This window comes from Stegodyphus dumicola, chromosome 9, assembly GCF_044657685.1.
Source record: "Stegodyphus dumicola isolate Sdum_Otavi_A_Nest chromosome 9, ASM4465768v1".
In the NCBI taxonomy this organism is placed as follows: Eukaryota; Metazoa; Arthropoda; class Arachnida; order Araneae; family Eresidae; genus Stegodyphus; species Stegodyphus dumicola.
In genome coordinates, this window is record NC_140776.1 from 39494967 (window position 1) to 39522763 (window position 27797).

Consider the following 27797-nt stretch of genomic DNA (forward strand, 5'->3'; position numbering starts at 1 on the left):
CTTTCGAACTTTCAAAAAATTAAAATATCCTTTCCTTTTATTTCAGATCATTTAGGTACATCTTTTCATTTTATTTTTAATATATTATCAATAATAAATGTACATAATCAGAAAATTTTATGCATATAACTGAAAAAATATGTTTTTCAAAAAATTAGGAACAGTGGTCAAATTTAGAATATTTTAGGCTTGTTAAAGGTATACTATCCCCTCGTTTGAATGTCCTATGTTGATACCAGACAAACCAGGAATAGTGCACAGCTTTACTTCGAAGCATCAGGTGATTTTGAAAATTATGGAAATAGCTCTGCAATTAGCCTCCAGGTAAATGAAAGCGGGATAAAAATTCAATCCTAATTACTCGACCACAGAATGAACATTTGTATTTTCAAGAAATCAATAAATAAAATGTACCCTAAAATTATAAAATGTACTCAAAATATGAAAAAAACCGTCTGTTAAATTTTAATACTCAATAAAATTTACCTTTTAGTTGACTAAATATTATGCAGGCTTTCACTTTGACTCAGGATTAATATGCAGGTTTTCACTTTCGAACGAAACGTCGAGCCAAAATCTGCAGTTCATAGCAAAAGATAGCCACTTGTATTAGCGTACTCTTTTGCGAATTTTGATATTACACATTAATAAATTTATTCCTCATAAAAGATAATATCAAAATATAAATTTTACTGTAAAGATTTTATCTTTTTTCTTCTAATTTTTCAGTTATTAAGATTCGATAAAAGTAATCTGTATAAGAATCGGGGAACATTTTATTAGATCTGCATTAATTTCAAACTACAAAAAATATCTTCCTTTCCACGTTTTCGGCTTGATCATTATTTCTGTTCAGCAGCATTCCTGGAAAGAAAGTTACAAAGAGAATTTTAAACATTAAATATTTTTCTTAACATACTACTATAAAGAACGCTGGGCTAATATAAATAACACTGGGGAACAGCAATTTCATTATATTGTCATTCATTGCATTCATTGTACTGCCATTTATTTTTGACTAACTTTTGGCATCTGAACTAAAATATAGCCTCAGATTTTTCTATCACGTCAACTTTTTAAGCTATAGGATACCCTCCATTTGTCTCAAAAGTCGTATGAAATATGCATTTAAAGGGAAAACTTAAAAATATACTGTTCACAAATAGTTTTGTTCATACAAAAGGCAATATGTAGTTACAAGTTAAATTTTGCTAATGCAAATAATATTTTTACCAATTGGTAAACATGCATATTAAGCTAAAAATTTTAGCTTATAGCTTTCTTCTGGAGTGTTTGATCTGTGGACATTCTCGTTGATCGTTTGATGCTCCAACAACAGTCAGCCATTATATGTATACTTTGCACACACACACACACACACACAAAAAAAATCTCCCGTTCTACAGCGCCGACTGACAAAATTAAACTCGCGTTTTTTATGCCTCGAAAGCGCGACTTAGGATACGTATCAGATTTTTATATAATATTATTCGAACATATTTATTCTGATTAAAATCAGACATCCGATTTATCTTGGAACCATGCCCTTATGACCTTCAAATTTTCGTGGAATCACTCACCCCGTTTGTCACTGCCTGCACCAAGATTTTTCAGGAAGTTATCAAAATGGCTATGTAAAAAATGCAATTTGATGTTCATATTGCAACGAAGCTCTCCAAACGTTGCTAGACAATTTCGCTGTAATTCTGTGCTCATACATTTCCAAGAAAGTCTTTGACAATACTTCAGAATGCCAACCAAACGTTCTTTTGAAGTTCTCCCATTGTTTCGATGAAATGTTCATTTTTAAGAAGCTGCTGAATCTGTTGACCATCAAACACACTGGCCTTTATCTTTTTAAATGACAGGCTAGAAAATATCAAAATGAGAGACTTGAAACAATCTCCTTTAATTGGCAAATGTTTAATAAATTGCTTCATGAGACCAGTTTACGCAGAAATGGAAATATTATTTCTTTCTGTCGACAAGTGGCTGATGTAGAATGTTTGGATTACCAGGTTCAGGTTTGATCTTGGCGGCCAATTCGACTGCACCCATTGCTTCTCGTAAGCTGTGCTGTCCCACATACACAAAAAACAGGCATACTTGATATATCCGCGTTGCTGGCAGAGAAGGAAAAAGAGCATTAAACAGAATAGCCTATTGGGACTGCACCAAATAAATTTACATTGTGAAGGAGGTTACACTTCGAGCTCCGCCTTGAGCTACCGACGAACAATCGGCCATTGATTTGCGTTATAAGTTGAAATTCCAGACTCTTTCATAAAACCATGTGCGTTATGGCAATACACAAATTCATCGTCCCTTTGAAAGTGTTTCAGAAACGCACTTTCTCTTGATCGAAAACAGTATAATTTAGCTCCTTTTTGAAACACGTTTTTCTTGTGCAGATGTTAACAGCTCTGAAGCATTTTTTGGATAGTCCCAAATCTTGTGCCAAATCGTTCAATTCATGCTGGTCAAACCCCTTACGATCGAAATCATCTTAATTTTTTAATCTTCGTTGTTGGGGTCAATTTGATATTCACCAGAATCGTATTCCTGTATTTCCAAAGAGGGTCATTCTTTAAAAACTGGCTCTGCGAGTTCAGCTGAGTGAGGCATTTCGCGCGTAGCCTGTTGGTAAACTAGGATACTCTATTTTACATTTATTTTTCTTGTTATATCCTGATATTTTAACTTACAAAAGTAACAATCGCTTGAGTAATCTTTGGTCTCTTGCCGACTCATAGATATAACAAATCGAAGTTTATAATGTGTTCTCTTCATCCACATCCGTAAACTCTCGACACACTGCTTGTTTTGTGAGGAGCCCATGATTTATTTTGGTCACCAATTTTCACTCTAAAATAGGCAAAATAAGCTTGCCTGACAAATATACTGATGTTTTCCTTTGACTAGGAACGAACATAACAAATCGGAGCTGTATAAGAGCTTAAGATGTGAACTAGCAGAAGCAAAGTTAAGGAAATCTTTCAGTTCACGTATAAATAAAAAGAAAACACTGATAACTTTGCATACAAACAAGAACTCGGACTTCACATAGAAATGCGCACAGCGTCAATAGGAAGATTTATGCCAGCCAATAGGAGAGGAGTAGTAATTTCTGTGATTCATGCTGAAAACTTTGGAGAGTGGTCACATTCATATAAGGTGACGAGTAAAAGCTTGACGAGGTGGAGGAAACTAAATACAATTTTGAAATCAGCATGCTTATTCTAAAACAGCTGAAAAACCGAACTCGTCAGAAATTGTGTTACAAATTTATTCCCCAGTGTAATTCATCTCATTTGAAAACACTGTATTTTTTAAAGTATTGCTAGTAACTGCTGCACGAAAAAGGAAACCGAAAAATGCCAGTTTTTCCTCATGTGCTACAAATATTTTATTATTGGTCACACAGCATACATCCAAGCATTAGATGAAATTAATCCATACATATTGTAGTATAGCATACAGGTCTTCTGCTCTAACACACGGTAACTTCTTCCTCTAGAAATACGTTAAGAATTGCATTTTCGTACACAATCGCACTGCCATTGAGATTACGGATGGCATCAGTGCGAACGTGATGAACGTTGACAGAAATAAACTACAAAAGGCATAGATCAAACTCGTCTTTCGTATGGAAGTGTATCTTGTAATACACTGGGGCGGATGGAGCTGGTCTGACCGATGTAGCCAATGCGAATAAAGGTACCGCCGCCTCCTAAGAGTTGACCGTTGCTTGTAAATACACAAGGGTACCGGTATCCTTGCCAAGTTCAAATTATACTACGCAGAGTCTTTGGGTTAATTGACAAATTATGTACCACGATGCCCTGTAAACGGTGAGGTGAAGTTGGCGGCGGAGCGATTGATTTATGCCCGTTCAGAACATAAGCTGGTTTTACACGATCATTGGATACAGGTGAGTACAGTTTTGCCATTTATGTCTAGATAAAAGACCTTCTATGTTCTACGAACAACTAAAAACGGTCCATCATAAGAAGGTTGAAGTGGGCGTCTCACCATATCATGATGACGAAAAACATGGGTAGCAGTTGCTAAATCACGGTGTATAAAGGTTTTGATATCACCATGTCTCTTGGGTGGTATAGGGCGATGTGTTTGCATATGTTCACGTAAGTGGCTGACAAAATCTGTGGGGTCAGCCGGTTGTTGAGCAGGAACCAGGAACTCACCAGGCAGACGAATGGCGGTGCTAAAAACCAAATCTGCTGGTGTGCAACCCAAATCTTCTTTCATAGCAGCAAGAAAACCAAGAAGGATCACAGAAAGGAGTTCAGTCCACCGCTCAGTGGCATGGCACGTGATAGCAGTCTTAAGAGGTCGATGCAGTTCCTCTATTAACCCATTCGACTGGGGGTAGTAACTAGTCGTCCTCGATCTCTGAATGCCCAAGTGATGAGTGAGAGAGCGAAAACGTGAAGCTTCAAATTGGCGTCCTTGGTCAGTTGTCAGAGTAGAGGGCACTTCCTACATAGAGACTCAGGATGGGAAAAATGCTTCTGCAACAGTTTCAGCAGAGATATCCTTGAGTGGTTGAGCTTCTGGTCATCGAGAGAAACGGTTAAAGTCAAGCAGTAAAAATAACCATTTGAGGGACGGAGAGGGCCTATAAGATCCAAATGAACGTGGTCAAATCTTTGCGAAGGCTCCTTAAAACTTGTCAGAGGTGCTTTTGCATGCCGATGAATTTTAGCCTTTTGACACGCGATGCAACATTTGGTCCGTTCAGTTATATCCGATAACATTCTCGGCCAAACAAATCGTGACATCACAATGTGGTGTGTTCTGCGTACACCAGGATGAGCCATGTTGTGCAATGAGGCAAAAACATCCTGGCGAAACTGAGTTGGACATAGGGACGAACTCTGCCAGTCGAATACATCACAGAATAGATCACAGATGTTTGATTCCGGGAGAGTAATGTTTTTAACTGCAGGGATGTGTCTGATGACAGTAAGGACTTCAACTCATCATCCAACGTTTTTGCTGTAGTTATTTTAGAATAATCAGTTGATGCAGGAAGAGTTAAGGCGGGACATGACATCTGCAGGAATATTCTCAGGTCCTGGAATGTATTGTATGTTAGTTGTGAATTGCGAGATGAAATCTAAATGCGTGAAGAGCACTTGTCATTCTTTTGATGGAAAGTATATGTGAGAGGCTTATGATCAGTAAAGGGGACAAACTCTGTCTGAAATGGGGAATGGATGCATAAGCAGGAAGGAGCTCCTGGTCATAAGCACTGTACTGAGTTTCTGCTCTACTGAGCTTCCTCAAGAAGAAACCTAAGGACTGCAATTTGGAATCCACAACCTGATACAAAGCACCACCAATTTCATGATTAGATGCATCTACATGCAAAGCAAGTGGGGCAATGGGAGAAGGATGAGCAAGTAACGGGGCATTAGCTAGTGCTTGTTTGAATTTGTTAAAAGCCTCATTTGCAAACGGAGTCCAAATAATTTTTCCTTCCAGAAGATCCCTTTAAAACGTTGCTTAATAAGGCCTGGTTGTATGCATGAGGCAAAAACTTACGATAGAAATTAATTAGGCCTAGGAACTTATGCAAATTACCAATATTTTTCAGGCAACTTAAAATCTAGGACTGCTTGGACTTTATTTTGCAAGGGTTTACCCCTTTCAGGCTTATAAGGTGACCAAGAAACTCTAGATCAGTGACACCAAACACACATTTTGAAACATTTAACTTGAGACCATAAGTACTCAGTCGTTGAAAGATAGCATATATGTGCTCCACTGAATCATTTGAAAAACATAGTATATCATCATTGTAAATATAACAGAATGGGAAACGCCTTCGAACCTCGTGCATAAAGCTCATGAAGGTTTAGAGTGCATTCACTAAGGCAAAACACAGATGAGTATACTCGTAGAGACCCCATGGAGTTATGACTGCTGTTTTAGGAATGTCAGCTTCTGCAATAGGAATTTGGTGAAATGCTTTAAAAATGTCTACATTTGAGAAAATAGATTTACCGTAGAGTGAATGAGCAAAGTCTTGAAGGTACGGATTTGGATAACTATCAAATTCAGTGAGAGAATTCAGCTTGCTGTAATCTCCAACCGGACGAACTGTGGAATCCTGCTTAAGAACGACATGCAATGGTGAACTCCATGGACTCTTGAAAGGACGGATTATCCCTTGATCCAGAAGGAATTCGAACTCAGATTTCACTGCTTCGTGTAGCTTGGGGTGCAATCGTCTTGGTTTTGAGGTCACAGGTGGCCCACGAGTCAAGATATGATGCACTGTGTTATGAGGAACAGTCTGCTTAATTAGAGTAGGATTTGTTATATCTAGAAACTCAGTAGGAAAGGAGTCATAATCTGAATTTACAGAAATAGTGACAATTGAAGGTTGACTTTTGTGAGCAACATTGCCATAAGTAAACAATGAAGATTCAGGATTGATAAGACACTGTCGTTTCAAATCAACAAGAAGATTACAATGTTTCAAAACGTCAGCACCGACGATAGGAGAACTTACATCAGCAATCACAAATGCCCATCAGAAATGTTTCTGGAGACCCAAGTCCATCTGTCTGTGTACAAATCCATCTGCAGGAATTTTAGAGTTGTTGGCAGCAAAAAGCGCAAATGTTTCACTACAGTTTCTTTTATCTTTAGGGGAAAGAGGTAACACTGAGATCTCATTACCAGAATCAATCAAAAATTTTTGGCCAGTCTTCCTGTCGTGAAAAAATAACCGACTGGGCTTTTTGGATACTTCCGTCATCCCAGCTATGACTTGAGTTAGAGGTGTTTTTGCTGTTGATAAGCGCAAGTCTTAGCACATTTACGTGCCTTATCACCAAAAAAGTTATGATAGAGACACACATTACTGGAAGCATTATCTCTCCTGGAACGAGAGGTTGAGCGACTCCATAACCTAGTTGTCGTACGTGCACGACAAAGTTCAGAAACTTGGCGTGTAAGTTCTTCGATTTGCCTGGTTAGGGTTTAACTGGTTAGGGTTTCAGTTGTGATGCCACTGGTATCAAAGAATGTTTCAGCTCCAGAAGTAGCACAGATGGCGCTAGGTTGGACAACCTCAGCAACTTTATCAGCTATAATTGCTAGCTGATAAAGTGTTTCAGAAGAAGCAAACAAAACTGTTTGGATATGGGCTGGCATCCGTTGCATCCATAAATTTTGCAAAAAGTCATCATTTAGATGTCTCCCAGATAGCTCTTTCATTTTCCGTAGGAGATGACTAGGCCGTTCATCCCCCAGCTGAAGTTCAGTGAGGAGTTTTTTAATTTTCTGGTGTTCAGAATCTTCAAATTCACTGATGAGCCTCTCAGACTGTTTTTTATAGTTGTCAGAGTTCGGAGGGTTTAGCACGATATCTGAGACGTGTGACAGAGTTTCCGCATCCATATTCGCTATAAGAGCAGAAAATTTCGTTTCATCACTTGTAATTCCGCTGTAAATGAAGGTATTGTCACACCGTGCGATCCATAACCGCACGTTAGCCTTCCAGAAAGGTGGAATGCGAAGTGCAACTTTCACGACTTGACTCTGCTGATCGGGAGGAGGCATCGCAAGTATGTTGAAACAGTTCCGGAGAGCAGAAGGAAAATAATCGTAATTATTCAGAAAGCGAAGTCGCCATAGTGGGATGGGCTTAACACAGCAGGCTTAGCAAAGCACGTGACCAATTAACTTAATTTATTTTTCGTCCGTAGGTCACCAATTACGGCAGGTTGGTTCTGCATATTCATAAATAAGCTAAGCTCACTCAATTAATCACATTTATTTACAATTACATAGCGAAAGAAAAGAGCATGCTACCAAAATATATCACACCGCGTTTCTGCACGCTAGCGATAACAGCACAGGCACGAGGAAGACTAACACACAAGAATCAGTTCACGTCACTTGAGAAGAAAAGTCCAGAGTTTAGTTGCAGCACTGCTATACATGGAAAAGATAAATAGTTAACATTAAATTAGCATTTAATTTAAAAGTTCGTTGCACGGTTGCTGCACACCCAACAGTTTTAAATTTGGGATGAGCTAATGAAGAGAGAAGGTTAAGATTATAGATGTAGTACCTTTTACCATTAGTTTAGCTTTAGTTTATTTTTAAGCCTGAAACGCCCATGATTCTGAAAAATCCAATTTTGCATTTGTTTTAAATTTTATAATCTTTTGTTTTAATTTATCTTTCACAATTTAGCTTTATCAGTTCTGATTTCCATACTATACACTACACCTTCAGTTTAAAGAACTTTAGATCTTTCCTTTCATTAGGAAGCATAATAAATATTGCTGGAGTGGCATTTGTTACAGAAATTATTGTGTTGAAGTTTACATGAATTGTATACAACTGCACAAATTAATTTAGGAGAGTTTTTTAAAATCCCAATAGAAAAAATATTGCACTATTCATCAAAATAGTCGCTCACTTTCTTGGATAGCAAATACCAATTCTTTTTCCTTCGTAGTTTAAAAATGCTAAGAGAATAAACTTTGACCATTCGGGAGAAATCATATTTTCATTAAACGGAACAGCTATACATACTACTTTGAATAATCAGCTTGCTAAAAATAATATTCTGGCAATTAGTTTTCATAATTTCTCTGTACTTATTTTTCTTGGTCTTTAAAAAATTAACTAGAATATGCTTTCTGCATGTCCTGAATGTCAAACAATATTCGCATTAACTTATGAGTATAAATTCTTCAGATTCATGGAAATGTCGATTACTAAGCAGGGAATGAATGCGAGCTGACGAAAGCAAATAAATTTAAATGACAATAGGAATAACTACTAGTTGCCTTTAGTCGATATATTTCTCTAATGGTCCAAAATGGATGATCTCCTTGCACATTTATCCTAATGAATAGGAGAAGAGATATAAACTTTGATTTCTTCTCGGATCTACCACGCTCGCAGGAAGCGTTGCGCAGAACTTTTACGTGGGTATTTACCACCTGAAGCTTCATGCTCCTAACATGAGTAAAACAAGGAAAATGAAAGGTCATACATTTCACGCTTTAGATAGAGAACGGCAGTTAATCTATTTATAGCTTTGATAAAGCAAATTTTTCGTTGCATATCGAGTTGGGAGTTTACGTAAGCCTAACATTCTAAGGTTTACTTTATAACCTATGTCTTAATATAGTTCTAGATTTTATCATTATTAGCTTACTTGAAGCATTGTCCGTGCTGTTGTACCATCTATCTTTGCCATATTCAGGATGCATTTCGAAATCACCCAGCCTTTACTTGTAACAGCCTGAGGAACGTAAAAAATTAATTTTATTCTAACTAAAAGTATATTTTATTAAAATTCAAAGAAACTCTTTTTAGCAATAATTCCTGTAGTTATTTAGTCTTTCTGAAACAACTCTGTTTAAATTTAAGATATTTTACTTCGTGAAATTATATACGTTTTGTTAGGACCACTCTTTCAGTACAAACACACGCCTGATACAAAAGTACATATACACTTCTTTCAAAAGTTAAGGACGCGAGGCTAATTTTAAGGCTCAAAACGGGCATTTCAACTTCATTCAGTGAAACCCTTTGTGGTTGTAAAAATACTGATGTAACGAATGTCTCGACAAATATGCAAATTAAACATCGATTGAGGGCAATACTTTTCTGAAGTAAATAAGTTTATACAGAAAGGGAATTTTGGTTACTTTTTGATTAGATAAGATCTTGCAACTGAAAGACGATGATTAGACGACTTTCAAGACTGGCACTCGTGCTGTCAACCGGCTTCAAGCATAGCAGTTTATTAAAAGATGTCGCTATTTTCTTTGGTCCTGACCGCATTGGAATTTCTCACGTTTGAAAACAATTTCATATGAGTGGGTCAGTTGTCTGAAGACACGTTACCGATCCCCCCAGGATTACCGCATCCTCTGATCATAAGTGTATGGCTTTTTAAACAACTATGTACTCCATAAGAGCGAGCTTGTAAGAAAAGTGGTTATTACAATAATTAGAAGATTAATATCTGCTGCTACAGTGCGACAAAAATAAATGAAAGAGTTGCATGTCTGGAGTATCGCGCTGTTTAAAGCTAAGGGAGCACAGCTGAATAAGAGTTGTTATCATGCGAATTAGAAAGCAGGTGAATGATCTAATGTACCACTCACGGATGAGTCCATATTTGTACTGGAGTCTGATAATAAACGCGTGAAGATCTGGAAAGAATCAGAAACAAGTAAAGAGCCCATTTATGCCATTGAACGCACTCATTCGGGGCTGACAATATAATGGTGTGGGTTGGATCTCCTTTAAGTTACCAGACTGATTTGCAGACCTTTACAGGAAGTTCTGCAGCAGTTTAGAGGGATCGGAATGAAGTCCATGATCCCATTTTGAAATTGTATACAGAACAAACCTACTGGATGAAAACCTCGAGAATGAAGGCATTGCTCGCATGGAGTGGCCAGCCTATTCACTCCACCTTAACATACTTGTAGATTTTATAAGATGCCAGTGGTCGTTCTGTTTTTCCTTGAGAATTCTCTCTGCTTACTCCCAAAAAGCTAAAAGCTGCTCTATTAGAAAAATGGCAATTATCTGTTACTCTTTGGGTGCGCATAAACACTTCATTGAAGCATGGAGAATTTTTTCAGAGTTTGTATGTAGGTCAGAGATGATTGCATCACTTCACTTATTACGATGTATTTTGTTTGTTTCCATAGCTTACAATTGTTTTTACTAACGTGCAAAGTATGGTATACATATACAAAGGATTACAAATGTACTTAAATGTATTTTATTTATTATTTACCCTGCCCTCCAAAAGTTAAGAAAGAGCATGTTTTTGAAACCTCACCATTACAAAAATGTCAGTAGCATTTAAATTCACAATTTATATGCATGACAGTAATGAAGTTTAAGAAAATATAAGAAAAAAATAGCTACCACTTTTACTTTATAGAAAGGCATACTCATGTAGGAGTTGGAGAGAAAAAGGCAAAAATTGTAAATTTTGTCCACGAGTTTTGATCTTCAATTGTTATTAGCAATTTCGTTGACAATATCCATAAGAGTCTTTTCGGCATTTCCTTACCTGCAGCGCTCCTAGAAGTACCAAAGTTCGATAGCCGGAACACAACCTGCAATTTCGCAGGTTAATCGCGGCAAACAAAGCAAGTTGGAGTTGGAGAATGAGAGTCTATCAATGTCCAGGAAAAGTCATTTGCCCGATTCGCTGAGGTGACGGGCGATCGGATGGATGGAAATGGGGATGTCACAAGCTGATGCTGCTAACGTCTCAATATCTCTCGTAATGTACACTACGGAATCAGTTTAAATTCGAGGATTCTGTGTCTAAAAGACAACTTCCAGGCAGATCTAGAGTTACAACATCTGCAGGAAACCGTTATTTAGTTCTCTTGGCCTGAAGGAGGAGTAACATTGTATTTAGTATACTGTGTCTCAGCTCATGGCAGATTATTTAATGGCAACAGGAACAAGAATTTAAACTACTAGAGTGCACAGACGCCTGCACTATACAGATCAGTATGCAAGATGACCAGCTGTTTGTGTCTCTTTGACCTGAGGACACAGAGGTGACCGTTTATCTTGGGCAAGAGAACACGTCTCCTGGACCAGTCAACAATGGGTGTCTGTTCCTTTCACAGACGAGTCCAGGTTCACACTAAAGAGTGATTCAAGTTGTCAGCTGATCTGGAGGAACAACGCACCAGATGCAACCAATCCCACATTGTGGAAAGACACAATTACAGAGGTGGTGGAATAATGGCTATGATCTCTCTCGGTGGTCACACTGATCTGCATGTGTTCCATGCAGGAACTTTGACCGGTGTGAGATGTTGAAATGAGATCCTTAATCAATATATCTTCTCACATGCCGCTGTTATTAGTCCTGGATTTCTTCTGGTGAATGAAAATGCGCGACCACACCGAGCTCGGCTTGCTGAAGATCTTAAGGGTCACGGTATGGAGCGGACGTAATGGCCAGCTCAGTCCGCAGACCTGAATGCGATAAAGCATCTTTGTTATTACTCTGGGAGACAGGTTTCTGCTTTAAGTCTTCCTTCAAGGTCGTTAGATAGGCTTGAACAAGGATTACTCCGTGTCTGGTTGTTGCTTCCCATTTCACTGACCGGCAATTTAATTTACAGCATGGAACGTCGCTGCCGCCAATGTATTGCAGCTACAGGTGGACCCATATTTTAGTAGTACCTATTTTTGTAATGCTACCACCCCATTTTTCCTCAAAACACTGTTATATACTGTTTCTCCAAGACTGGATTTCTATGCCAAGAGTGCAATTTTTTTTTTTTTTTTTCTGTAACTCATGTTTGTGTTGAACTTTAGAAATGTTCCTATGTCGCATTCATTAAAGAACTGTTTAGTGAACATATCCTCTAAATTTCTGGTTTCTATGTTACTTCATTCTCAAATTAGACAGAAAAAAACGTACTGTTCCTAAAATTTTGAAGGGCATTATATTATAATTTCTCGATCAAGAATATATAACCGAACTGAATACCTTAGTGAGAAATTTTTGGATCAAACGTAACTTTTCCATAACTGTCGAATTTCGTGTTGCGTACTTAACGTTTGGAGACACGTGTATGTCATCGTAGTTTATTACAAATTAGCATCTGAAACGAAATATCCAGAAGACGAAGGATTCTGTTTCTCTATAGAAAATGGAGGTATTTTCATTATTCTTTCGATATTATTCTTACAAAATTTGACTGCATATGGATCGCAAATTTTGGAAATTTTATGCGTTAGCACAAGACAGAAATAAATTAATTTATAAAAACTGGAGTAACATTTTGGTAGTATAAATTTTTACTTTATAGAAGAGGGGTTAATTATCCCCTTCCATTTCTGTTGTTAGCTCTTGCATTTAAGCACATAAGCCCATACGAAAGCCTCATCAACAGTTTAAGTGTTAAAAATAAAACAGGCAAATCAACAACCTTGTATTTGGCATATATTTTGCTCGTAAAATCCCAATCGATTTCGAGGGCAAAACGGGTTCCCCTTCATCAGGAGCAAAAAATTCTGCAATAACAAGAAGGCGAATGTCGATCATATTTATACCCTACAGGCAGGGACAGGGACAGGGAAAAGTGAACGGAGCACCAGAACTTCGTCAGTGACTTTTACAGGTGTTGCCCCGCCGCACTACTGTACCCCGCTGGGCTTTTAGTTGGCCCGCATCGGATGCTAGCCTACCAAGACATTTACATAGACATTTACCCTACAGGCAACCAGTGCCCTCGAAATCGATGGGATTTTACAAAATCTACGCCGAATACAAGCTTGTCGATTTGCCTGTTTTATTTTCCACGTTGACGTGTTTCTATTGCGTCTTGAGTTTGAATGTTGTTTGGGGGCATATTTGTCGTTGACTAATGGCGAAGGTCAAAATTGGTGATAAAATGATTTTATCTGTAATTCAATCTCAATTTTGGCGGAAACTACTCTTGCAGTTAAAAGTTCTCAAGACAGTTTTTCTCTTACTAGTAAACTATCAAAAGAACTTTCGAATCGACAGATACAAAGTTCCCCCATTCCAAAAGATATCAACCAGTCATAATCTTCCATTGCATAAGATTTGAGTCTAGGCTCTCAGAAGTTGCTAACCAAATCTCACTAATCACTATACCAGCCGAAGAAGCACTTTTCTTGCAATATCCATCTTTGTCAAACTATCGCTCTATATGAAGAAAAATAAAACAATCTTATTTATTCATTTTGGAAAAAAAAATCATCCTGCTTCATGCTTCAGATATGACGAGCGATATATCTATAAAATTATCTGTTTAAGTGACTAATATTGCAAACTTGTAATACTGTCAATATTACAAATACTTATTCGTATTATAAATCGGAAATCTTCTAGAATTCCTAAAGAAATATTAGAAGAGAAATTAATTAAAACACGAGGGGAAAAAAATAATGTAGTGCCGGAAAAAGGAAGTTAAAGAAAAGAAGAAAACAGTTTTTATCCTACCTGAATGCTTGGAGCCATGTATATGTCTGGCCGAATGTAAGTGTATCCGCATATCTTCTCTGTATTTAGATCTGATGCTGGTTCCCATGGGTTATAATCTTGAATGTTCACACCCTGTCGCATCGTCTGGCCAAAATTCGTTTTGTAGGCAAAATAACCGCAGTATTGCACACTTCGAGCAAGCTAAATTTGAAACACAGAAGATTTCATTCAACAAGAATCTTTTTAGTCCAAAGGGGCAATTTGCCCTGAAGGACTATTAATTTCATTTTGGCTTTCAATTTTTCATTCATTTTATGAATATACAGGATTTTGATATTTTAACTTAATCCTCGTACACTGCTGTGCAAAATTTAAGCAACAGCAGGGTTTCTTGCCATAACTCCAGGAGAAATCAACTGAGAGACATGAAATGCAGAAATGAAGGAGACTATTATGTACGTAAAGGATGACGAAAGCATCGGAGCTGAAAAAGGAATACAATGCATACGGTATCGAATCAAACAAAAACAAGCTTTATTGAACGCATAGTATCGTGACTCATGATTGTCTATCCAAGAGGAAGAACAACAAGCAGATGTTCCTTAATATGGGATATGCCCTCCCCTCACTGCAATGGTTGCTTCGCACCGTCTCCGCATACTCAGAACCAGCTGGTGCAACATTTCTTGCGGTAGGAGTGCCCATTCCTCAATCAGCATCTGTTTGAGTTGTTGAGTGTTCTCCGGAGGATGTAAGCGTGCTGCAATGCGTCTTCCTAAAGCATCCCACACATGTTCGATGGGATTTAAATCTGTGGAGTACGCTGGCCAATCCTTTCGAGGGATACCTCCACTTCCCAGTAGCTCCTCAGCAGCAAGAGTCCGATATGGCCGTGCATTGTCATCCACAAAAGTTAATTCTGGGCCACTGGCACCTCGGAACAGATGCAATGGGGAAAGAGTACCTCCTCACAATAGCCATCCCCGGTTACAGACCCTCTGTCGAAAATGTGGAGCTCAGTTCGCCCGTTCAGCATAATGCCTCTCCAGACAAGAACTCCAGGACCACTGTTACGGTGTCTTTCCTTTATGTTACTGAGGTAAAACTGAGTCCCGACCTCTCTCCAAATCAAAACGCGTTGAGAATCGCTTCTAGTACTTAACCGACTCTCATCCATAAAGAGAACACGACTCCATTGATCAGTTGTTTAGTTTTTGTGCTCTCTGCACCACTGTAAACGGTGGCGTCGGCGGCCAACATTCAACGTGAGGCAGCGTTCAGGATGGAGGCCCCCTTTGTGAAGGCGTCTGGCCACAGTAAACCGCGACACTTGTCGCCCTTTTGCTGTACAAGAGTTGCTGAGCAATGGCGCTTGCTAATTGCTGTCGGCCTCTTTTCGCCTGCAGGACGATATATCGGTCATCCTCTGCAGTTGTCGTCCTCGGGCGGCCACCACCAACCTTTCTAACAGCTGTACCTGTGATTTGGAACGCTTTCCAAGCGCGCGAAACGACAGTTTTTTGATTCTGAACTCTGCAGCTACACTGGTGACAGTACGCCCCTCCTCCAGCTTTCCGATCATTCTTTCACTTGTGAAGTCGTCCAGGTGATTTCTTCTAGCCATGTTTCACGAACTGACTCATTGGCACTTGCAGCGAATATGTTGAATTGCGTCTCCGTCCTTCCTTTTATTCTACTGTTGAGCTGCTCGCGCCGACATCACGCCTTTTGTGTACGCTCACGTCGCCTCTGACGTTTCGTTCCTGATATTTGTATACTCATGACGTTTCTACTGACTTACGTGTTCATTGTACTGATCTCCAGACCTCCTTTTCTGCAATTTCATGGCTATCTGCTAAATTTTTACATTGTTGCTTAAGTTTTGCACACCAGTTTATATGGCAAAGCAAACGAAAATCACTATATACTTGTAACAGTATACAGTCAAACCCAGCTATAACAAATTCCCAAAGGCCAGAATTGTGGCTCGCTATATCCAGTGGTTCGCTATTTTCGATCCGATAAAAAAAATATATTACCTCATAAAAAAGTTTAAAAAATGAATGATGAATAAAAATAAAGAAAATGATTGATAAACATTTTTACATCTACCAAAAGAAGTAAATAATAAATATAACTTAAAAATTCTGATATGGATATCACATGACTTCCTTGTACGACCTATTAAATTATATACACTTTTTCTGAACCTCATTTAAACTTATTTATTCAAATTAATTTAATTAATTAATCGATCCCTCGAGGCAAGTTGAAAATGAAATCAAAAATTGCAAATTTTAAAATTAAACATCTCAGTCAATTTTTATCTTATTGTGAGTTAAACTCTTCATAATTTATTTTTTCGTAATGAGTATAAAATTTTTCCAAGTATAAGTATACGAAATCAGAGACTACACCAAAAACTACATTTCATTATTTCTCCAATTTTTTTTTTTTTTTTTTTTTTTTTTTTTTTTTTTTAAATTTGACATTGCCTAAAGATGAATATTTTCGTCATTTATAACTCTTCTGTAATTGGAAGGATATGACTCACGATTGCGAAAATTAAGGCCGGCATTGACTTATGAACCGTATAAAAGTGTGTATATCTAATTCAAAAAATTATTTTTTACAAGATTATCCTAGCTGAGGAAAAATGTAGGGCCAATAAATGGTTCGTAAACTAGACGTGAAAAAAATTTTTAAGCCTAAGATGTAAACTAAACTTTTGTTATAAAAGTGGAAAAAAAATGTAAGAAGTGATGTAAACAATTAAATTATTATATAAAATAAAAATAATACATATAAACTATTAATTACATTTTTTAATGTTTCAAAGAGAACCTTATAAGGGGTTAGAGTTTAAAATATTAAAACAGTACGATTAATGAGTGCTAAAGAATATGTTTCGTTCTTCTCGACATTATATGTCTTAAACCGTTGTAAATTAATTTTCTTGCTTTAAAATTATTTTTCTGATAGTCTTACAATGTCAAAGAACTACCCTTACATGTCCTCCATCTATCAATTAAAAATACAGAATATAATATACAAACAGCTTTAATCAAATTGTAAAAATACCAAACTACAAAAACAAAGTATACTGAAAGAAAAATTAGAAAAACTGTACACATATACTTTCTAAAGTTATCCATTTAAATTAAGAAAACTTCCGAGCAGTCAAACTTAGAGTGCACACACACAAGTACTCACACACACACACATATATATGTATAATATATTGATATATATATATATATATATATATATATATATATATAATATATAAAGATGGATCTTTTCATCAATCAGCTATAAAATTGCACGTCTTTTACAGAAATTTAACTTTCGGGTCGTTTATTCTGCTATCAATAAAATTCTGAGTTCCAAACTCAAGGACCCCATTCCAGATATGAATTCCTGGGGTATTTACAGGATTCCTTGCCAGTGTGCTTTAATTTACATTGTTCAAAGTATGAGAGCCTTGAAATTTCTCGTTAAGAAATATGAGGCATATTAGAAAAGAGGAAACACAGAAGTCTTCTGTTGCCCAGCATTGTTGGTCCGAAAATCACACTTTCAATTTTTCTGCAGCCAAAATTATTCAAAAAACATCTTCCATTGGTGAATTAGATTTTCTAGACGCGTTTCACATTAAAAAAAAAAAAAAGCTTTCTATTCTAATTAACGAACCTAATTCCAATCCATCTTCGCCTTCAGCCTTTAAGGAAATTATGTTTTAGTTTTCGTTTCATCAATAGATGGTGGCAGTAGCTTAACTCCTGTCCAGCAATTCTTATCCTATCTTATCTAATCACTATATATTATCTCGTTCTTTTGCTCTTTGGCAGCTGAGGATGATGGTTCGGTAAAACCATCACTTTAATCACTTTTAACTTCAAAACTTTACGAGTTATTTTACTTGGTGTTAGAAGATATGCCCAGTTCCGATGCAATGCATCTTTGAATCGGTGGATCTTCTTTCAGGATGAGAGACTTCACACTTTCTTGACACTTACCTGCGTTCGAACAGTCTAAGGATGCTGTTCTGCAGCATTTTTTTTTTAATTTTATTTTTAGCTAGATTTTTTTAGTCCTTTGAAATTTAATATATTAGACATAACTTTCTTAGAAATGCATTAACCTTGATTTTTTGCATTTTACATTCATTACTTGATGCATTTACCTAACCTTCGAGCTATCTATTTTTAGGAGCTATTTCTAATAAAATACATGTCTTATTCGGCTTCTTGATCAAAACAAAAGACTAGCAAGCTATTATATTGAAAATTCCAAATCTTTATCTCAAAACAGTAGCGAGAAAATTTAAACAGAAAATAATTTCTATAAAGTGAGAACAACTTTTTATACGTGCAGTTATTAAATTTGTTTCTCTATTTTTATACGTGCAGTTATTAAATTTTTTCCAGTCTCTCCAATGCGTCTGGAAAATTCATTGGCCTTTGCCTGAAGCAGTTCTCCAAGTACTGGTAGATTATAGCTTCAAAATCGTAAAAAACAACCTTATATTTAGCGTAGGTATAATGAAACACTCAATCGATTTCGAGGGCAGCTAAAGTTCCCTCCTCATCAGGAGAAAGAAATACATAGAAAGAAGAAAATAGGAGAAGGAGTCACAGAAACACGTAGTGCTTATCAGCACTGCACGTGGTTATAACTAGATTTTTAATCAGAGTTGCACTGGCCGCCTACTTTTACTGAGCCAGGCTGTCTGATCAAGCATAAAGAAATATTAGCGAAGTTAAAATAGGGAGCGAGGGGCAAATGCACATTACGCCCCAAAATCTGAACTTCAAATAATGATTCACATTAGCGTGTTTCTCTATAATCTAGTCTAGATTATAGCTTCTTTGAATGGCGAATTATTTCAGCAATGCTTCTTCATCAACCTTTCTCCACTCTTCCTCGTAACCAAATTTTTTCCATGAACAATAATATCTAAGAAAACGTTGACATTATATATAACATTATATTGCCATGTAAAACATCGTGGGAGAAAACAAAGCAAGGACAAAACACTACAGTTCTAAAACGTCGTGGTATAAAACATCGTCAATGAAAATAAAGTGTTTCAAAAACATCGTCGTCGAAAACATCGTGGTAAAATATCAAGCACCTACAGTTCATCGCATGACGATAATATCACAAACATGACTCTAGGCTTTAAAAGTTGTAAATGCATATTCGCATAATGACTTATGAGCTCAAGAAGGAATGGGGAATATTTTTACTTTTATATTTCCTGTTTTTTTCATTAACTAATAAATTTTTGTATGCTGAAAAAATAAAAAACAAGTTCAAAAACTAAGAAATGAGTAGAAAAATAATGCTAAGTTATATCAGTTAATAGAATCTTAAATTTGTATAGTTAATAAAGATTATTAAGAAATTAATGTAGTCTAAAAACGATTAGAAAAAGGAAGATGAGTAACTGCATGTTGTTACCTCTATAAAAATTGCTTAATTAACTTTCATTCTTAATAAAATTCATTCAATTCATTAATTCAAAAACATAAAAAATACATTCCTTATTCCTTCTTGCGCTCACAAATAATTATGCAAATATGCATTGACAACTTTTAAAGCTTGGAAAACGCATGTGTGCGATGTTATCGTCATGCGATGATTTGTAGGTGGTTTAATTTTTTACGGATATTTTTCCGATTATTTTCGACAACGGCGTCTTTAAACTGCGAAGTTTTTGAATAGCAATATTTTGAATCGCTTTAAACTGCGACGAATCTGAATAGCTGTATCTGGAATAGCTGTAACGACGTTTTGCACTATGTTTTAGAACTGCCATATGTTCTCCCACGAGGGCATTTTCGCCTTGTGCTGTTTTCTCTGCGACGTTTTCGTTCGTTATGTTTTTGCCTCAATGTTTATGCCTGTAACCATAGGGATGAAGAAAGTTAACAACATTAAATAATTAAAACAGTAAGTAATAAAATTAAATAAAACGTAAGGAATTAAATAAAAAATTATAATGTATTAATTTAATTGCAGATAGTTAAATAACAAATTAAACGCTGGAACTACTCTTATTTACGATCTTGCTCGAAGACCCAGAAATAAAAGTCGACCTTCAGCTTAATTTAAAATATGGTTAATAGCCATAGTCAATCAAGATCTTCAGTTTGGCTTGCTTTGCTAAGAATAATTAATTCTTATGTTCTCTCTCAACGTAAAATTAAAAGTTTGAACATTTAGACAAAACTCTTATATGCCGCTGAAATGAAAAAGTCTGTATATGAATTCAACAGAATAAGCTCTTTTTTTTTTTCTTTTTTTTTCTTTTCTTTTCTTTTCTTTTTTTTTTTTTTTTTTTTTTTTTTTATTTTTGACTAACGTGCAAGCGCGCCAGAGGAGCGGCTTTTCAAACAAACAAGCAATTCGTAAATAAATATTTTGTTACCAAATTAGCATTTTTAGAGTTTTTAATCAATATCTCAAAACAACCCGTGACAATCAAAAATTAATATCTTGCTTATCCCGCAACAACCAATTCATAAGTAAGTTTTTTGTTGCCAAATTAACGTTTTCAGAGTTTTTAATATCTCGCAACAACCCGCAGCAATCAGTAATTAATATCTCGCGCAACCTGCAACAGCCAATTCGTAAATAATTTTTTTATTGCCAAACTAGCGCTTTCGGAGTTTTTAACTAATATCTCGGCAGACTAAAAGTATACGAAGATGAAAATGATCGAAATGGCTTCTCACGAAGTTTTGGAATCCATGGGGAAGGGGGAGAGGTACCTCCCTTGAAACTTTATTTCCTGCTGTTCCGGAGAAGATGATGTTATAAAAAAGCTAACTAACAAACAGCCAGATGCACATAGATTTTAAAAGTATAGATAATACTTTTCATAGAACTTTCATACTAACCGTAAATGCATTATCAGGAGAAACAAAACGTTCCATGCAGTTTATTTTATATAATCTGTAATCCACAGGAACACCTGCAAGACATAAAATTAAATTACTACTTTTAAACTGATTTCTTTTTTAACTAAACTTATGTCCACTTATGATCACCCAACGACAGAGTGGATGATATCACTGAACCTTATTAATTCGTCTCATTAATTAGAACTATATGAAACATCTGAGTTTACGTTGACTATAGAAATCGATAGCATATGGATTTCAAGTTAATTAAAATTACGTACTGTAACAGAATGAAAAAGCTGGTTTAATTTAATCATAACGTTTATTGCTTCAAAATCGCCACTGGAAGCCATTTTGCATAACATTTTATTGGAATAATCTTGCTAGGCAAACACTTCTGTTTCATTTAACTGATCTAGAGTACATATTATTTTATGATATCATTCCTGGTATTATGGTTCGGAAAATAATTAGTAGCAGGTAATAATTTTCATCTAATTCTGTTCAAGAAAGATTTTCTGATGTTTTATTAATTTCCTTGAAATAGGACAGAACATTTTTATTCGAACGTTCATAACACCTGGGTGGTTAACGACCCATCCTTTTTTAAATCCCAAAATGATTATACTGATTTCACCAGGACACAATCTCCCAACGAAACGTGCCAATCTCTCAGTGTCTCTGAATACTCTTATGTGAGATCTTATTCAATTATTTCAAATGGCCGAATGTTTTTCTAAATAATCTACTTATCTAAAGTAACTGGAATCAGATGAAAGTGAACAGAGTAAAAGTGATAATAAATCGGCGGAAATCGCTCAATGTGAAACCAGAGTTCCATTTTAGGGTGCACACTGGAATGAAAAATTAAAGAGAAATTGATAAAAAATGGGCACAACTGCTTCTCTCTTCCAGAATGAAATACAAAAGTAGATGGTATGAGACTTTGAAATTAATTTTTGATATACAAGAAAAAGTAACAACAAAACAAAAAGCAATATTTAAATCTTACAGATGCAAAAAAAATACCAACTGGAAAGAATTCAAGAAGACGTGTAAATTTCACTGACAAAAGCATAAAACTGGCTAATACGCTGTTTATGAAAATGAATAAAATGAGTTTAAAAGATTTTGAAGAAGCAAGTTTCTCTGTTTCTTAACTCTTTAAGGCTCCTAATAAAGACAATGATTATAATTATATAAAGAAAGTAAGACGCTGAAAATAAGAACAGACTGAAAATTTGCGACGTTCAAGCATCCTTAACATGTTTAGCTGTGTATAAGTTTGGGGAAATGCGCATAGTGATCCATTTTTATTTTATTCATTTCACTTGCCAAACACCCAGAGACTAGTACATTCGATAAGGTCGTTTATTATTATTCATTGTTAAAGGGTTGTCTAAAAATTGTCACTGTTTGAGCCTAGATTTCATGTTTTTGTTTCTGAGCATTCAAGGAACCATCTTTGAATACGGTACAAAGTCTCTATTCCGGACGTCCATTATCCAGAATGATCTATAATCCGGACCTCAAAGCCACGAACTTACGCATGCGCGTTTGTTGCGCGCGTCCATTACGCATGTTCGTAAAGCCAGCAAAGCGTTTACCCATGCGCGCTTCCGGATAGTGAAGAAAGTAACAGAGAACGTTTTTGAAAACGAAAAAATTTCGATTAACAAGTTAGTCGGTATTCTCAACACAGCAATTACAGGACTTGAACAGTGGAACTTTGTAACTGAACAAGAAATTATATTTGTTTATAGAATTAAAGAGAAAGTATTAACACAAAAAAACGAAGCAACTTAAACAACTTACATTGATAGAAATGTTTACTAAAGTAAAATATATATTAAGCTTTTTTTTTGGTAAATTTTGATACATTTTAGATCATAATTGCTCTTTATTTCATAAATTACGGTTTCATATTTTTAATTGTATAATTTCTGCATGCCATCTTATCAGATTTAAATTGATGATCTATAATCCGGAAAAACCCCTAATCCGGAATCGTCGAAGTCCCGACGAGTCCGGATTACGGACTTTGTACTGTATATAGTACTGTTCTGTTATCGGGACTGGATTCAGATATCGCCAAAAGCTGACGATCTGGTGGCGAAAAGTTCGAAGCATAAAAATAATCGCCAAAATTTAAGATACGGTTAATTTGAAAAAAAATCCAAGGGAAAAATACATAAGAGATATTCGTAAAATTAGAAAAGTTTAATGTAAATTTAACAGTTTGCAAAAATAAATAAATAAATAAATAAATAAATAAATAAAAATAGGGGGAAAAATTGGTTAGCGAATTAAGATTAACACGGAGGCATGAAACTGCAGATATCATTAAAATGTCTGAAAACATTCGCGTTTTAGGAGGCTGCTACCGCGACATAAACTCAATTAAATAAGAACCTAATTCGTTACGATCAGTTTGCCGTGTTGACTTCGTTACTTTGCTCGGTCCTATGACTTTTCAATAGTTGGAGTATGACAAACAGTATCGGGATCGATAAAATTTTGTTTATGGTAAATGCAGAAATGTTCAAATTCGACCTCTCTTTATTCTTCAGTGTTATATCCTTTCCAACAGTCTGAGTATATATAGTGCCATCAATAATATTTTCTTGTAACTTTAGCAAAGTCCTGACAGAGTGGTTAGGCATAGCAACTAAACACATTCTTTTATTTTTCTCGGAAAATCTCGCCGCATACCCAGTGGAGCGGATGAATACGACCAACGTTTCTTTTTTCGACGTGGAAACAGACTTTCGTCAGCTTCAATGATATTACGAGTGTAGCTTATTTTAATTGACGGCCTAGACATTAACGCACAGCCACAGATTTCCCTTATATAACTGTTCCAATCAAAAATAGTGCTTTGAAAGTGAATAAATCCTCGTTCCTGAAGAAATTGTATGGAAGATGTTTCATCATTAGGTAAGTTCCAAATTATCATATCCATGGTAAATACAGTAAATTTATGGCGAAACATAAGTGACCGTCACATCTTAAGAAATAATATTCTCGTTGCCAATTCTGAAAACATATTCTTTTACGTTTTTCAAAAAAAAAAGTAAATATTGTAACCATTTTAAAGGTAAACATTGGCCACTTCATATGAACCAATATCTTGGCCAGTTTAGCAAAACATTTTGGCGAGGAGTCCAATCCCGATAATAGAAAAGTACCAAATATATAGTGATCTACAGAGGCTGTTCGCACATTTTTAGGCGATTTTCATTGTATTTACAGAATTTGGCGGGTGGCGTTTGTACCCCGAGGACAAATGTCCAGAACCGCCCCCTTGAGGGAGGAGACCTGGCATTTGATCTTAGAAGCGGAGGCCGGCACCTGACCTGGAAGTTGAATGTCCGAACCTACTGGAACTGACCGTGCGCGGAAGGAAAGGCAGGAGACCTGGTGTTCGACCAAAGGGCAGGGGTTGAGGGAATAGAGACGGGAAAACCTGCTCTCGTCTCCCTCAGTTCAGTATCAGCCTCCTCGTGGCGCCCGCTTGTAACTATGTCGGCTGAGGTTTCGGCCTTGGCTGGCATAGGCTAATGATGCTGGACAACCCATCCTTTGAGATCGACTGGTAGGGATTTCCGGAACCAATCATTTTTGAGAGGGGACCCGGGGTTCTTCCAGACCACTGGCTGGACTTGTGCCCTGACAGCTTCGGTTTCTTGGGTAGATAATCAGTCTTCACAGTGACATGAACCATCGATTATACGGTGGTAGGTGCAGGCTTTGCAGGTACCGTACTGGTACTGTCGTGTCTGTGACCTTGGATGTGGGGACGCTCTCATGTACATATTAATTGCTGTACGGGGGCTGGTTACCCGCTCAGTCCTCGGCGATGGATGGTGGCTATGAACATGAGAAGTCCCCGTGGGCTGATCGGTGGGTGTGGCGCCCCTCCGTACAGTCTCTGGGCGTGGAGAGCTATTAACATGTAAGGCAGCTCAAAGAAAGTAGCCAGGGAATGGATACTCCACTCTTGGTGTCAACGTCAATGTATTTACAGAAATATTTTACCTCAAATTTTTCAGTTTTAAATGTTCCAGTTCATAACTATCATTCTATACCGTAATTTCCAAGAGAATAAAGCTTTTTTTAGTAGCGCAAAAGCTATTTTATCCCACTCCTCTTGAACAGTTTTCCGATAATTAAGACACAATAACACGCCGAATAAATACTAATTCAGAAGTCAAACAACAAAAATCAGCGTTATAACTACAAAATTTTCACAGGACTAGTTTCGATGGTTTTACCGAACCATCATCTTCAGCTGCAAACCGCATTTTGCGGTTTTCCGATGTCCAAGGAGGGTAGTAGGTCGACATTTGGACAATCCACTTTTCCTCTTTTTAAAAGTCCAAAGCGCAAAAATCCGTCGATGATACATCAGATCTAGCAGGGATATGAATGTATGAGCAGTTGAGAGAGCAGGGATATGTGATACCTTGATACCCGTTTCTTTGGTCAACTTTTTCAAGGAAATTAACAACAGATTTTGACGTGTGGCTGTTTGCTTTGTCTTGATGCAGTTCTACTGATTGGTGGCTCCGTGGGTACAGAGAAAGTGTTTCATATTTGAAATTTGGGCATAAAATATGTTTCTGATAACATGTGAAGTTGACCTGAAGAGTTTTCTGTACTCTCTTTAATTTTTATTTGTAGTTATATCAAAAACCAGCAACTATCATAAATCCCTTTGGAAAACTTTCTTTAGATACTTTGAACCATGTTTTAAGATTTCTTTCTCCTCTTTGATGTTACCAAATGGGTCTACTTTTTTTATTGCGGTCATTTAAATATACCCAGGATTCCTCAATTGTGACAATACTTTCTCATTTTTATCCTAGTAATTGTTTCTCATAAAGAACTCTGCAGCGCGTTCTGCTGTCGAAAAGCCGATTCACATTGTGTTTATTAGCCTTTTTAGGATTCATTTCAGCATTAATCACTTACTGAGCATTTTAATGATTATGCAACTGTCATTTTACTTCGAAGATTTTCTTACCTTTACAACATTCGAAGCATTCCCTTTCTTCCTTGGATATGTATGTTGAACGATTTTTCTCCTTGAAGTCAAACTTTGATGTACTTTAAGTTTCTTTTTGACAATATTATCTGTCATTGCTTTACCTACCGAAAAATCATGGCTTTTACAGCATTTTTTAATAACTAAATACGAATATTTTTTTTCGGAAAGAACACAAACATGGCCTTCCGTCTATTGCTTCTTTAAAAGACCCCATTTTGTATGAAAATAAAATCATCAAAGAGCAGACGGTAATTTACACTTATATTAAAAAATATATATTTTTTATAAGCAGGCAACTTTTTATAGCAAAGTAAAGCTTCTAAAAAGTGTGCGAACAGCCTCTATAAGAGATCATTTAGCATCATTCTACCACAAATAATGATTCCCCCCCCTTCTAAATCTATGTCTTTCCAGTTGCTGGAACTGTGGCTTCTCTTAAATTCTCTCTGGATAAATATATATCTGAAATCGCTATTCAAGCACAATTTAGACTCATTTGTGGGAAAAAAGCAGTCAGCCATATCCGCAAATAAATCCATTTACGATGCTGCCTTATTTTAAACGCTGAAGTAAGAGGAATACAAACAATGAATATTATCGAGTAGAAGGTGTTTTCGTGCAATAAATCTTGTCGTATGCTTCTCTGTAAATGAAGAAAGCTCAAGAACTTCAAATTATATTTGCATCCAACATCAGTATTCTTTCCGTTGTTAAAGTCATTGAAGGGTCCTCGATGTTGTTAAGGTCTTTAATTCTATAGAAGAAATGTTCTGTAGAAGGCAGGTTGAAAATTTTTAGTCACTTTTTAAAAATGGGTGGGATACAGTAATAACTAATTTGGTTTAATTCCAGAATATGGTATACACGGGATTTGGCGATGTTATGATGACCAGTAAACGCGTCATTTTGGTGCTGGCGATAATTTTCAAAACTTGCAAAGGCCGTACCGTATACTAGGATTTTACTTCTAATTTATATCCTTATTCATAAAAATAAAACGTAACTTATTCAGAATCAACCTGGGCTGTCACATCAAATGAAAGCGCAGCTATTATGAGTGTGTTGCTGAATCACGCTTATCCATAACTGGCGCTAAATCGTGCCGCTTGGAGCCCGTTTCACAATCGACAGGATAATACTTAAGGACCTTATAATGCAGAATCTCGATTATCGGAAGCGATGTTTTTCTTTGGAATGCACTGATGTATGAGTACTTATAGAGAATGGTGTACTTTGAAGGTAAATATTTGACAGCTTTTTTCTGAAACTTGATGATTGTGGTTTCTCGACAGACAGATTTTTCTTTAACTTTCAGGCTTGTTTAATCGGTATTTCTTGAAATTTTACACTTGCTCAATAGCTAACAAAATCATTTGGAGAAGAAATGAGTAAACAGAAATATAATGAAAATTGTTAGGACTTACTACAGAGGCAGTGCATAAATTTCACTTCACTCGAAAACCGACTATGAGTCGCAGTTATTCTTTTAGAAAAAGTTGATATAAAAAAGAATATAAAAAACTTCGTTAGATGATGCATTTCCTGTAGGAAAAAAGATACATATTTAAAAATTCCCGAGGAGTAAATAAATTTTGCATTAATAAACGTTTAAAATAAAGAAACTAAAACAAAGTTATTAATTGCAAAACTATCTTAAAATGATGTGCATGATAATAAGAACTCGAGAACGAAATATGAGCCCCTAAAAACCTTTCATTAATATATTTATATATATATTAAAAAAGATAATTACCTTTTCCAGAGTGAAATTAAATTGATTATTTTATATTTTGTTTTATGAGTCATATATAAACAAATGTAAATAAAA

General features: G+C 36.2%; 1 protein-coding gene across 1 annotated transcript; it reads right to left on the reverse strand.

Annotated features, from left to right (window-relative positions):
• Nucleotides 1–27797, reverse strand: LOC118183798 (uncharacterized). The gene is made up of 6 exons (XM_035353405.2): nucleotides 27723–27797; nucleotides 27394–27511; nucleotides 20917–20990; nucleotides 14027–14209; nucleotides 9212–9298; nucleotides 1–864 (listed from the first exon to the last, which is right to left on the reverse strand). The coding sequence occupies exons 2-6, from the start codon at nucleotides 27506–27508 to the stop codon at nucleotides 853–855; spliced, it is 471 nt and encodes a 156-aa protein (XP_035209296.2). The 5' UTR covers nucleotides 27509–27511; nucleotides 27723–27797; the 3' UTR covers nucleotides 1–852.